This window comes from Pseudonaja textilis, chromosome 7, assembly GCF_049901715.1.
Source record: "Pseudonaja textilis isolate UNSWEBS1 chromosome 7, rPseTex1.2, whole genome shotgun sequence".
In the NCBI taxonomy this organism is placed as follows: domain Eukaryota; kingdom Metazoa; phylum Chordata; class Lepidosauria; order Squamata; family Elapidae; genus Pseudonaja; species Pseudonaja textilis.
The window spans coordinates 20,148,362-20,162,263 of record NC_141996.1 but is presented as its reverse complement, the minus strand read 5'-3'; the positions used below and the strand labels follow the sequence as shown (position 1 = coordinate 20,162,263).

The window sequence follows — 13,902 nt, the reverse complement described above, 5'->3', positions numbered from 1 at the left end:
GGGTTTTGTTTTGTTCTTTAAAAAAATGTATTGGAATGTGCTTCAGGTTGTAATGTAATCCTCACTCCACAATGGAAGCTCAGTAAAGGAAGAAGAGAAAGTAATTTAATCTACTGGAGTGAGTGCTTAAATGGAAATGAAGGGTTTTAACCCTGCCATATAATGCCATCAACACAGGAAAAATTATAATTATGGCACATTCACAAATAATGAGTATTTCTATTTTATTTATATCCTACCCTTATTACTTTATAAGTAAGTCAAGACAGTGAACATACCTAATGCTCTGTCCTCCTATTTCCCCCCATAACAACCACCCTGTGAGATGAATTGGGCTAAGAGAAAGTGATTGGCTCAAAGACACCTAGATGGTTTTCATGCCTAAAGCAGGACTAGAACTCACATTCTCCTTGTTTCTAGCCCTTTGCCTTAACCACTACCACAAACTGGCTCTAGGTAACGTAGCAACTTCACATTTTCAGGATAAAAAGTATGCTTAGGCGATACAAGCTTAGTAGGCAACTTCAGCATAGCTTGCATATTCAAGTCCATCAATAAAATTTAATATAATTTGATTTTTTCCCTAAAAGATAGAATGAATTTCCTGTACATTTAGAAAATTGAAATTTATAGGATTGTGCGACACTTTGGATTCAATCTTCAAACGGTGCTTTAAGCTCACGAGAGGAAGAATGGGACATTTTCCTCCAACCCTTTAAAGCGGCTCCATCTGTTTCAGGAATATATATATATAGTTATTCGGGTTTTCTCCCATGTAAAATTGGAAGTATCTAGGTGACGTTTCGATGAAGTCTCATTCATCATCTTCAGGCTTGTGTCTTCGGCTTTGTGCTTCTCAGAGTAATGTGAGTTTGCAGCTGCTTCTTCCTTTTAACTGCTAGTGGGGTGTGACTTGATTGGGTGGGGGCTTGGCTGTGTTCTAATTGGGTGGGGGTGTGTTCTGATTGGTTGGGGGTTTGGCTGTGTTCTGATTGGTTGGGGGTGCGTTCTGTTCAGGTGGGGGCTCACAGCCAACTCCCCAACCAATCAGAACACAGCCAAACCCCCAACCAATGAGAACACCCCCCCACCCAATCAGAACACAGCCAAGTCCCCACCCAATCAAGTCATACCCCTACTAGCAGTTAAAAGGAAGAAGCAGCTGCCAGCTCACATCACTCTGAGAAGCACAGAGCCGAAGACACAAGCCTGAAGAGGATGAATGAGCCTTCATCGAAACGTCGCCTAGATACTTCCAATCTTATGCGGGAGAAAACCCAAATAACCAAAGATCCATACATTTGTTTTCTTAAGTTTTCGCGGGTATTTACATGTATGGCATTTGGATTTGTTCGGGTATTTTCCCATGTCATTATAGTTGTGCTTTTAAAGTTGCAGCAACGTTTCAGCAGAATCTCATCTGCCATCATAGGCTTCTGTATTTGTTTTCATCTATGAGCCAGACTTTCACAGCCGTTTCTGTTTTAAATTTGGGGCTAGCCTACTGCTGTGTCAGAATGGTTTTTTCTTCATCCTGATTGGTTGGGAGTCTTGGTCTGTGTTTATTGGTCTTGGAGTTTGCTGTGTTCTGCTTGATTGGTGTTTCTAATATCTTCTATCTGTTTTGTGGCTTTTTTTGTCTTGATTGGCTGGCAACATTGTGTTCCTTTATTGGAGGCTTTTAGTGCAACTTGGCTCTGAGTAAATGGACGGCTATCATTTATTAGGAAACTAGGTTTCATCTTTGTGCCTGGTTGGGGTGTGTTTGAGCTGGAGGTATCAGGGAGGATCTGTTTGTGCCCAGGTGTTTGCCTGGCTTGTGGTGTGGAGATTTTTTTGTTTGTGAGTGCAGGCTTCCAAATAATTGGCAGTCTGGTGGGATCATCTCTTCTATCCATGCTTTCAGGTCTTTTTTCAATCTCTATGGCTTCTCTGATGATTCTGTGGCTGGGGTTTTCTATAGTGGCTAGGGTTTTGGTGCCATTGAAGTTGATGCTATGACTGTTCCTTACATGTGTTGGACTAGTGAGGAAGTGTGTTCCAGCTTTTTACTGCATTTTTGTGCAGAACCTCAGAATATGATATATATATATATATATATATATATATATATATATATATATATATATATATATATATAAAATTTTCTTCGATTCTTCAGGAAATAAACTTTCCTTAAGCCGAAAATATGTTCTTTCAAGGAAAGCTCATCACAATACCTGATTGTCTTACAAAGATTTCTTCATTTACATGCCTTTACAGGAAACTAATATAATGTTCAACAATTTTTTTCACCCTGGGCTGACCTGGCTCTGAAATGAATATATCACCATCCTAAGTATCATTAGTAAACCTGCAGCACCAACTGTTGGAGATAACCCAATGGGCAAGACATGATTTCAGGGCAAAACAGATCTCCTGGCAGATTGGGTGGGGGTGTGGAAGGTGTTCCTCAACGGAGGCAGCTTACTGCTGATCGCCAGTGTTAACCAGCGGCAGCCATGCTTCTCCTTCCTCTTCTTCAGCAGGCAGCTGTCCATCCAATCTCTCTCTCTCTCTCTCTCTCACACACACACACACACGCACTTTCTCTGAGCCAGCAATCGATGGGGCCATCAGTCAATACCTGTTGTTTGGTTTAATAAAACCTCTTGTTCCAATCCTTATATTTATTTTTAAAGTACTAGTAAAACTTGCACTTGGCTGTACCCCACTGCTCTATAATTTTCAGGCAATAGCAAAAGTGCAGGCTTCTAACCATTTATTTTCACTTTTTTCTTAAGGTTATTTCCAGTGTAGAGGCCTTTAATTTTTCTTGTTCCCTTCTCAGTATCTCAAATTAGCTGAATGCCACCCACTCTTCAGTATGATAGAAAAATGCTTGGGGCTCCTTTTCAACCCCCCTTGCTGGATTCCTTTAATACTCAGCAACTATTTAGGTAATGTCCTTTCTGTCCCATGTGGCTGAGCATACACTGTTCTCTAATCATTCCACCCCTTTCCTGCCCTATTAAACTCAATTGCTAAACCATTGAGGCACTCAGTTCAGAATTATCTTCACAAGCAGCTTCTATGCCAAAGTGTAAAAATTATGCTATTGTTCATGATTGCAAGTGTATGCCTTGGTTAGAAATGTAAGACTCATAATTAAGAAATAGGAGTTGCTCTGATATTTATCCATGTTTCATCTACAACCCTAATAATATTACTCTAAGCTGCAGCAGAAAGTGGCACAGCATCTGATATGTGTCACTGTTTTAAAATAATAGCTGGAGGCATCCCATATTCATGTACATAAAGATGAGTATTCTGAGACATACATGTATTATTTGAATGACTATTTATTAACAAATAGAAAAATATATAAACATGTACACAAGGTTTCAAGCCACACTTGTATTTCTACATATAAAATATTAAAAAAAAATCTTACTGTGTTTGAAAGAAGCCTATGTCAGTATATGTTTTTGTTGCCCCCTTTCCCACCTATTTCTCAGACCCGCTATTCTTCCTTATTTTGGTGGCGGAGGACACTGCACCAAATGGATCACCCAAGGCATGAAGGTAACACTAGTTGCCCAACTAAAGTAAGAAGGCATCTATATTGGGCAGCAAGGATTCATTTATTTTATTAAATGTAATTTTATACGCCTTTAGAAATAACAGAAATGGTATAATTTTATACTGAGTGGGAGAAGGCAATGTTAAACGATTCCTGTATTTCACTAAGAAAATCACATGGATAGACCAGGTAAAGTGATTGAGGAAATAAGGCCGAATGATGGGCTTCTCACATGCACTGAAAAAGCTACTGGAAGATATTTTTTTGAGTATTGATGTTCTATATGATGTGGTTAGATTAAAACATGCAGGATATTAAGTTGTAACATAGGTAAAGATAAACTGAAGTCACGCAGACAAGAGTTGCAATGGGCATGTGGAATGTAAGAAGCATGAATGTGGGAAAGCTCAATACAGTGAAAGACGAAATTAATCAACTATAACATTGGCATCTTAGGCATCAGTGAACTGAAATTGGATACTTTCAGTCAAAAGATCATCCTGTTTATCACTTGGAACATGAAAAACAAAGGAACAATCTTGCTTTCATATTCAGGAAGAATATAAGTAAGACAGCACTGAAGACAGAATCAACACAAATTAGAATCCTACAGATTCTACAGAAAAGCAAAAGGTCAGATGCTGAAGCCGGTTTTTAAAAAGGGTGAGGAGCAAGAGACAATATTATTAACATTTGATTAATCCGAAGAATACCAAAAAGAAGTTAGCAAAGTACTTCATTGATACCACCAAGGTTTTCAATTGCATTGATCATCTCATGCTGTGCAATGTTCTTGGGAAAATTCAAGAAACAACTCATTGCCCTGAGGTGAAATCCATAGTCAGGACACGGAGCCAAGTCTGCAAGGAACATGGCAAAACAGACTGGCTCCAGGTTGGCAAAGAAGTGGGACAAAGTGTATATTTTCTCTTTATTTATTTGACTTACATTTATTTATTAAACATATATACAGGAGTGGGATTCAGCGTGTGTAATAACTGGTTCGGTGGTCGCACGGGCGCACTCCGCGTTTTAAAAAGTTCTAATACTTACCTTCTACAGCAGACCCTGTAAATAAAACAGCTGAGGCACGGCAAACCATTCTGCCGTGCGAATCAGCTGTGCTCTGAAAAAAAGGAAATAAAGCACAGCAAAGAGCAGGGGCAGGCGGGTGGGCCCATATGCTCGTCGCAGCCAATCAGTTCACTGCCGGCTGATCTTTGGAGCAAGGGGTTCGCCCGAACCAGTCTGAAGGGGTAGAATCCCACCCCTGCGTATATACTGCCCATTTCGCTAAGAGGCAACTATAGGCTGGATAAAGGAGGCTGGATTGGAACAAGATGGGTGTGGTTTTAAAATGTGGAGGAAGAAACATCAGTAACCATTTCCAGACTCCTCTAATAGCTGAAAATGATCTTCAAGCTCTCAAAATGAAAGTCAAGAAGGACAGTGAAAGAATGGGACGGTGATTAAATATAAGAAAGACCAAACTAATAACTGGCATGGCAACCAGCCTCAGAATTGACAATGAAGATACTAAAATGGAGAATACTTTTTGCATTTTAGGATCACCAATCAGCTATAAAGTAGTAAAGCAATATGCCCCAGACTAGCACATGAAAGAGCAGCAATGAAAATCTTAGAGAAAAAATATACAGATGCTTGTGAGCTACAAAGATCAGCATCACACAGGCAAAAGTTGGACCTTGAATAAGCACAAAGGAAAGAGTACTGAAGTTTTTGAATGTTGGAGAAGGCTCATGAGAAAACATCAATAGCCAAGAAAATAACTAACGGATCACAGAACGATTCAGCCAAAATTTTCATTTAAAGCACAAATTATCATATTCTGGAAACATCATACAAAGACCTAGCTTCTCTGATAAGTCCATAATGTTGGGAAAGACTGAAGGAAAGAGAAGAAAAGGGTGATCAGCAAGTGTGATGGCTGTACCACTGAAAGTTTTGAAGGGACGTAGTAGGGAAAGAATTATACTGGTGGGGGTCTACCTATTTGATCATCACGTTGACCCCAACTTGATGGCTCATAATCAATCATTCAATATTTTTGCACATATATACCTGTCTGACATAGGCAACATAATTAATATGAATTTAGTTGAATCAAACATTTTATGAACAGTATAGTATATATAATTTATACTTCCCAGTTCTTCATTTTTAATACGTGGGTTGGTGGGTAATCTAATTATATAAAGTGTAAATTACACATACAAAATGACCATTGTCCATAGATAGCATAGATAATGGATAAAAATGACAAAATTAATTTATGAAAGAGCTTTCATAGGTGGAATTTCTATATATATTTTATCAAAAGTTTTACACAATACTGAAATGCATGTCAGATTATTTACAAAGTTTACATAAATATGGTTCCTCATGCAAAAATTATATAAATGTGAATTTTGCAATAATAATGTTAACATAGTACCCTGCATACCAATCTGCCTCGGATGTTTGACCTTACGTCCTACTTTTTGGTGGGCCTTACCTTTCAAGTAACTATACATAACACTGCATTCCCTCAATTACTGTATTTGTGGGTTTACAAATGTAACTTTTAAGACTGCGATTTTATCCATATCTACTAAGAAAATAGATTCCATTGAATTTAATTTTTATCCACAAGGAAGAGGGAATAGTATTGCAGAGTAGCAGAACTATTCTAATGCTCTCTTTGCTACTATTTTAAAGAGCAGAAATAATTACTGATATATACATCTCTACCTACTTCTTCAAGCAATGGGATTTTTTTTTTAGCAGTCCCACTGCTGAGCTATATTTCCCTTCAGTTTAGAGACATGGAAACGGTAGAGTGTTTTGGATCCTGAATGCTTTCTGCTCATTTCTTTATTCAAATGTAAGGAATCCTAGGGTCCTGAGACACTGCCCAAGGGGCCAAAGGCATTTATAATTTTAGGTCTTATTTCAAACTTTTAAAAAAATGTATTAAAAAGCACATTGAATTTCACTGACATAGTAAATGCCCGATATAACTAACAAAACACCAACACACTACTGAAATAAATGACATCTAATGTGTTTTTTTGAAATATGAAATTCTGCCAAACACCAGCATATAACAGCAGTTATTTGTAGGGGAAGTATTTCATTGAAAATTGGAGTTATTTTACCTCCAGAGTAGACAGCACTGAACCCACTGGGATGTAGTTCAAGATAAACATCAGAGAGCTACCCTATAAAGAGCTGTGCAGAAGGCTCTTGAGCACCACTTTTCAATTTCTACAATATGCCTTTTCGATATAAACACTTATGCAATACTGAACTGTGACAGCAGAGAATATTTCCAGGTTCACAATAAATAAGTATAGACAAATCAGCAATTTTCATTTTTCCTAAAAGGGATTCTTTGCAGTGCTAAGATTCTTGGCACATTCACAGGGATTCAACACAGCTTTGTTGCAAATCCTATCAAGTGCTTCTTTTTGCCAACATAATAAAAGGATAAATTTCTGTCACACATCTGCTGTTAGTACATATACTCAGAAGACTATTCTACTGCTTGTTATCCTTACATAATCTCCTTAGCTGTGAGATCAATCCATCAAACTATATCTGAATGAGGAACAACCCGCAGTTAGCTGCCCTTGGTCTTTGACCACGTTGCTCCTGGAAATCTTCTCACACAGCTGCTTTGTTGCAAATCCAACTGCCAAAGAGCTTTCAAAAGCTGCCAATTTATTTCAGCTGTTTCTGAAACAGTACCACTGAGACCCAGGCAGCATTCCATTCACAAACATTCGAGAAGAGGCACTCAGTTTAAGGGCTGCCAGGAAAGGCCATGAGGATTCCTAAGAGAGAACAAGAAAAACAAAGGGGTTAAGACATAATGCAGCAAGTCTCTCTTATTTTTGTCCTCCATTTTGTGGGTGATAACCTAAATGCTTTTTGTATGCCACTTAACTTTTCACTGTGACAGAAAAAAAAACACTTTTTTCCCCTCTTGATATTTCAGATCAAGGACTTTTCAATCCTACTCAGAGAAAGCTTGTAGTACATCTGCAACCGCTGTTATACACAGTGTTACAGTTCCATTTTCAGATGATCTAATTAGTTACTGAAAGATGACAAGATCTGCTAAATCAAACACAGGATCTTTTTTCTCACCTCTCTGCTAGCCTCCAAAGTTGGTAGAAACCCCCAGAGTGGAAACTACAACATGAGCGACTGAAGAATCCTAAACCCCATTTGACGCATCCAAAACCCAATGACAAATTTGGAACAACTCTAAACAGAGAGACGCAAACATTTCTGCAGCCAATAGAAACTTTATGAACAACTGACAATTAGTCTCCTTCTCCTACTCTCCTTCCCTGTTTATTCTCCTAATTCAATCCTGCATGCTCCACTTAACCATTTTGGGGGACCAAGCTGCAGCAGGGCCCCACTTTGGGGAAGTAGAGGAACTCATACAGGAGGAGCTGCTACCCCGTGGAAATCAGTTTGGCCTTTTCCCTGCTTGCATTGAAAAAGATTCTCAAAGAGAACTGTTCTAGACAATATTCTAATTAGATCAGGCCTTCTCTTAATATTTTTTTTTTGCGAGGGGGAGGGCTTGCTCTATTCTTGACTTTTTATTTATTGTTATACTGTTTTGATTTTATTCTACCGTGGATGCTTTAGATTTCTTTTCCCATGTCAACTTAATTGCTAACAGTCATTTGTAATGAGATATAAATGTAATGAATAAATTATACAAAATGCAAATCCAGAAAAGTAGTTTTAAAAATAACATTTTCTGTTATTTTCTCTTCCTTCGTTAATTAATTAATGAGAGGATCTTTGTGATGTCCATTTAACAGAACAAGAAAATAATTATTCCAGACAATACTGCTTAACAGTTTCATTTGAACTATCTGCTAGATAATGGTGCTTACCTGTTTATCAGTTTGTTCTGTCATACTCTGTTGCTGAGAATGGTTCAGCAGCCAAAACCTGATCTAAGGGAGCAGTGATATTGGAAAGTTCAGGTGATTCCGTCAAGCTTCCAAAATGAGGTTTTGTAGAAGTGACTACATTTAAATCCTGTTTGTTATCTGAATCCACAGCGTCCCTTTCTATCTCTAGGGGGCTGAAAAGGTTTTCATCTTTTCCCACTAGTTCAGGGTATGATTCAGAGAAAGAAATACTATCACAACATTCTGGTTTTTGGATGAGAGGCCAAGCATCTGAAAGATCTCCACAAGTGGAATGTGAAAGAGAACCAAGAAATGCTGGAATCATTTCTCCAATAGAATTTGAATTCCTGTAAAAAGTTGAGAAACAAGAGTAATTTAACAAAGATTCGTTTTAAAAAATAATATATAAAAAACTTGTGATCCTAATGTACTGATTGCATATCAATAAATACAAAGTGTGATTTGTAATATATTTATGCACTTGGGGCATAAAGATGCTAGAAAAATATAACAAAAAATTAATAATATAATTTTACATCATGTTGTCAGTTATAATTATTGCAAGTGACAGGAAGGAGAGAAGTTCAAAATGCAGGAAATAAGCACAACAAAATTATACTTTTCAGTACTAACCAAAATGCAACAGAACTGAACACTTTAAAAACAACAGTACAGAGTAGGATATAGTTAGAACATAGTTAATTTATTTGAATTGGCTTTTTTCTGTATATTGCACATTCCCCTTCCTCTTTCAAATTAGTGGCTGAATTTGTCAGAACTGTCTGTTCTGTTGACTGAAAATTCTACAGAATATAATATAGTTCAATGTATCATGTAAAAAGGACAAACAAATATTCAGTAGAAGAGTTAGCAAAAGGCAGAAGTTAAAAACCTGAAGTACCTTTCATGAAGAGTAGTCTGAGAGTGAAAAGGACAGCCATGACAGCTATGTTCAAAGCTACAGGACTCGTCACAGCACAGTGATGGAATCAAATGCACTGGGCCTTGAAAAAAGAAAATCTTAAATAAGAAACAAAGTGCATATAGTTTTCTAGAAATGCAAATAATTTATACTTGTTGAGACTAGCTATGAGCTGGTTCACACAAGTCCCATAGTGTACAGTTGACATATAGTGAAGAACAGCTGTTGGCCTCTGGTCTCGCCTCTCTGTTATGCAAGAAAATATCAACAACAAAAGGGGTTGTTTAGATCCCATTAAAATTTAATGCCTAGTCAAACAATCCGTCATCCATCCACTTTGGGGAGAGAGGCAAGTGAGGGATGATGATATGGGATTGTGTTCTACACAACAGTAATATGTTTGAGAATGCTACACCACAGGGCTCATATCTGCTCTTATACAAAATCTTCATAACACATTTAGCCTTTGCAATGGTGGTGTTGCACTTAGCCTTCATATAAAGTTTTAGTCATAGAAACATTATATATTTCCATGTGTAATTTTGATTTGCTTTATATTATTAAATGCTAGTAATTCTATTACTTTAATCCTACTGTTTAATGGGATCTATGCTAGTATAACATCTTGCATACTAAATAGCAATTTATCCATAGCAATTTACTTTTCTAGGCTTTATTCAAATTTCAGTTTCACTGTGTTTCTCCTACTTAGACTAACCCAGCAAGTAATTTGAGACCATACTTACCACACATCTGTAATGAATCCTGCTGGCCCTGGCAGCATGTTCTATGTTCATATATATTAAGTTGTGATCTATCAAAACATGCAAGTTCTGAACCTTCATAGTGAACATCCTGTGATTGTACAGACCCTTTAGAACAGAGAAGATATTGACACTGGGTGTTAACCTATTTTATTAACATTTAAATTATTCTATAATCATATCTAGTACTATTACACATTTATTTAACTTAGACCACCTATTATAAAAGTTTTCACTTAATATGAATTAAATCATTTTCTTGGATCTTGCTCCTTTATGCCTATTTCCAATGTTCTAATCTTTGACCCTCGTCATTAATAAAAAATAATTAGAAATACTTGGCAGAAGAAATCTGAAGTTGCAACAACAGCCTAAATTGTTGTTAAAGGTTTACAATAATCTGTAATTCTAAATAACATATATGTTGCTTTTCAATAATTTCTTTATTTAAAAAATCTAAATACAACTGAGTAGCAATGCATGAAAAGTAGCCGTAGCTAACTGCTAACCTTTCTTCTGACTCTCAGAGTTTTCACACTGCAACATAACTGCAACATTTGGGATATTAATTTTTGATGTATTTTTGTATGATCTTTTGAATGGTTCACAAAATGCCAGGCAAAATCAAGACAGGTATAGATACAGTATATATTCAACATAACCAAATAAATGTATTTATACTCTTTGATGTTGTTGATCAAAAACTCCAGGTTACACTTAAGTTACAGTTAGTTAAGCTCCAATATTATTCTTTTTTTACACAGACTTTTATTAGATAGTAAAACTCAAAATAAAGACCTCATGGGTAAGAATATTAGTAATAAATGTAAAGCGTTGACATGGGTGGGAGGAGAGAAACTTACAGTTTGGCTTCTTTTCCATGAACTGTCTCTTGCAATAGATAACACACAGGATGAAGAGCGCTGAAAGTACGGTTGCCAGTGCACTGCATATCACAGCAGCGAGAGCAGTGTCTCGTGGGCTGGAAACAGTTGATGGGATTTTCACCAAATTCACTTTTGTAGTGCCTATATATAATAAAAACATATATCTTATTGATATGAAATTATAAGCAATGAAGAACAAAAATTCAAACCGCTTTAGGCACATTTGATAAATCCTTTTAAGAATTTACACAGCACAGCACAAACAGACTAAAAGAAATGGAAATGGCCAGTGAAGTCAAACTCCACTAAGTGCACAAAACCAAAGAAAAATATCCTTAGTGAATATTACCATTACACAATCTCTATCTGAATATATCTAGCGAAAGGATCTTATCTTTCTCAGTAATTCATTCTGCTGTCAAACTACTCTTAACAGCAAAATGCTTTTCCCTAACACTCAAATGAAGTTGTCTTGTAACTTAAGACTGTTATTCTGTACACTATATATTTTGAGATGACAGGGAAAAGCTCTAGTCCTTCTATGTGGCATCTATTCAGATATTTGAAGAATCTTACTGATCTCCTGTTATCTTTTCTCAAAGGAAATCCTACCCAGTTCCTTCAATCTCTTATCAGTTAATTTTCAGTCCCCTGATCCTCCTCACTGTTATTCTTCACTCGTTTTTTAAAAAAATCTTTTCTAAGCCCAGAACTGAATAATCTACTTGATGTGATGAAACTGTAACTTTGCCAGCAAGCTATATACTGTAGATGTGTTCATTGTAACTAATTCTTAAACAGTGTTAGATGAAGATGTTTTCTATTAGTGTTTCATAAGAGGATAAAGAACAGCAATCCAGATCTACTAATAACAGCAAGCTCCTCCATTAAATTTATGCTATGTTCGGAGGCCATTTAAACAAGGTCAACAGAATCTATCCACTGCTCAGACTATCCACAATTTATTTAAAAAGAGTCAACAACTATCAACTGAAGTATTTATTAAATACAATGGCTAAGATCCAGATTTCCAAGGAGTGGTGCTATAGTAATTAACTAGTCTTATGAAAAGAAGAGAAGTGATTTTCAACAATATACCAAATATTCTCCCCCTCATATCTGAAACAAAAATTTAGGAGACTATCAGAAACAAAATAAGAGGAAAGACGAAGTTGATAAAAATCTTCTGAGTCTGGATCTGGATCTAAGGCAGAAAATAAATAGAATGATTTCTAAAATTGGAATGAAAGAAGTAGCACATTCGTTTTTTCAGTATACTGTATCCAGAAATAAGCAAATTGAATAGATAGGTTCCATTTGTATTAGAAATTTATACATTTTTAAATGTGGTTTTCAGGACTGCTCCAGAAAATATAGCAGCATGAGTACATCGTTTTTCTATGACTGAGGAAAGCAACTTCATATTTTGAGGAGATCCTATTGCTCCTACCAAGAAGCTTTTGCCACTATGCAAACCTGGAAACTGACAAAAGCTTATTTGTAATCCTTCATGTTCTAAGCCTGTGATGGCAAAACTATGGCACGCGTGCCACAGGTGGCATGCAGAGCCATTTGTGCGGGCATGCAAGCCCCAGCCAAACTTACCTGCACTGCACATGTATGTGCCTCCCAGCTGATTTTTGGCACATTTGAGGCTGTTTTCACTCTCCAGAGAGAAGGGGGGCTGAAAAACGGGCCTTCCAGAAATACTGGGTGTGCCAAAATGGGCCCATTTTTCGGCCTCCAAAGGTTGCAGAGGCTTCCCTTGAGCCACCAGGAGGGCAAAAACAACCTCCCCCAGGCTCCAGAGGCCCTCCAAAGGCTGAAAACAGGCACTTCCGGTTTTTCTGGAAGGCCCGTTTTTCGGCCTCCTGAGACTGCAGAGGCTTCCCTCAAGCCTCTGGGAGGGCGAAAACGGCCTCAAACGGGCAGAAAATCAGCTGGGAGGCATGTGAACACACAGTGCAGCTAAGGGGGTGAAGGTGTTGCGCGCACATGTGCGGGAGGGCATTGCATTGTGGGTGCTGGCACGCACACGCTTTCGGTACACAACAAAAAGGTTTGCCGTAGCTGTTCTAAGCTCTTTCAAATCCGATCAAGTCAAGTTAGAACACAGCACTAGCCTAATTTCTATGAGGAAAATACTGAAAAAACCCCAATCAGAAGATCAAAAGAAATTCATCCATGTATCTTTTGTCTACTCTGAATGCTGATAGATTAGGTAATTGATGTTGAAAATAAAGCAATTACTATTTTCAGTATATCAAATACAATAACAGGAAAGTTTAATAATGCATTAAAAACTTTTAAAAATATTTTGGGAACCTTATTTCTTTTGTCTGATACATTAAATGTGTGAATGGGTCAAGCAATATGGGAGCTATTTCAAAATGGGTCTATACAATAAATATATGATGTTTATATATTACCTGCATACAGTGGCTCTCTACACATTATAGTAAACAAAACCCAAAGGCAGAGCCTACCACTATCACTTTATGCATTCTTTATGCATTATGAACATCTGCCGAAGGCTATCATTATCTGTATTTAAATGTTTTTAAGTTTCAGAAAACTAAAAAACCTGTTTATCAGAAAAACAAAGTATAATCTGTCTGTAATAAAAAACCCACAAAAAACCAAGTATGTACAGTATAACTAATGCAATAAAAGGTATGATGTAAGACATTTAATGCTTTTAACACTACAACTGACTATTCAACAATTATAAATTAGCATATTTATGGAATCTCATACAGCACTGGTTTCACATGCAAACATCCACAAATATTTAATGTAATAAAAGATTAAAAGAAACTGTTCC

General features: G+C 37.0%; 1 protein-coding gene across 3 annotated transcripts in view; it reads right to left on the bottom strand.

The window, feature by feature from the left end:
- Nucleotides 1-3,323: 3,323 nt before the first annotated feature.
- Nucleotides 3,324-13,902, bottom strand: part of TNFRSF19 (TNF receptor superfamily member 19) — a 44,045-nt gene continuing 33,466 nt past the window's right edge. For all 3 annotated transcript variants that reach the window (XM_026708914.2, XM_087937156.1, XM_026708913.2), the window contains 5 exons: nt 11,055-11,219; nt 10,174-10,299; nt 9,407-9,509; nt 8,485-8,852; nt 3,324-7,398 (listed from right to left, as the gene is read on the bottom strand). In XM_026708914.2, coding sequence (XP_026564699.1) covers nt 8,492-8,852; nt 9,407-9,509; nt 10,174-10,299; nt 11,055-11,219 — 755 coding nt within the window. In that variant the 3' untranslated portion in view covers nt 3,324-7,398; nt 8,485-8,491. The remainder of the gene's footprint in view (nt 7,399-8,484; nt 8,853-9,406; nt 9,510-10,173; nt 10,300-11,054; nt 11,220-13,902) is intronic.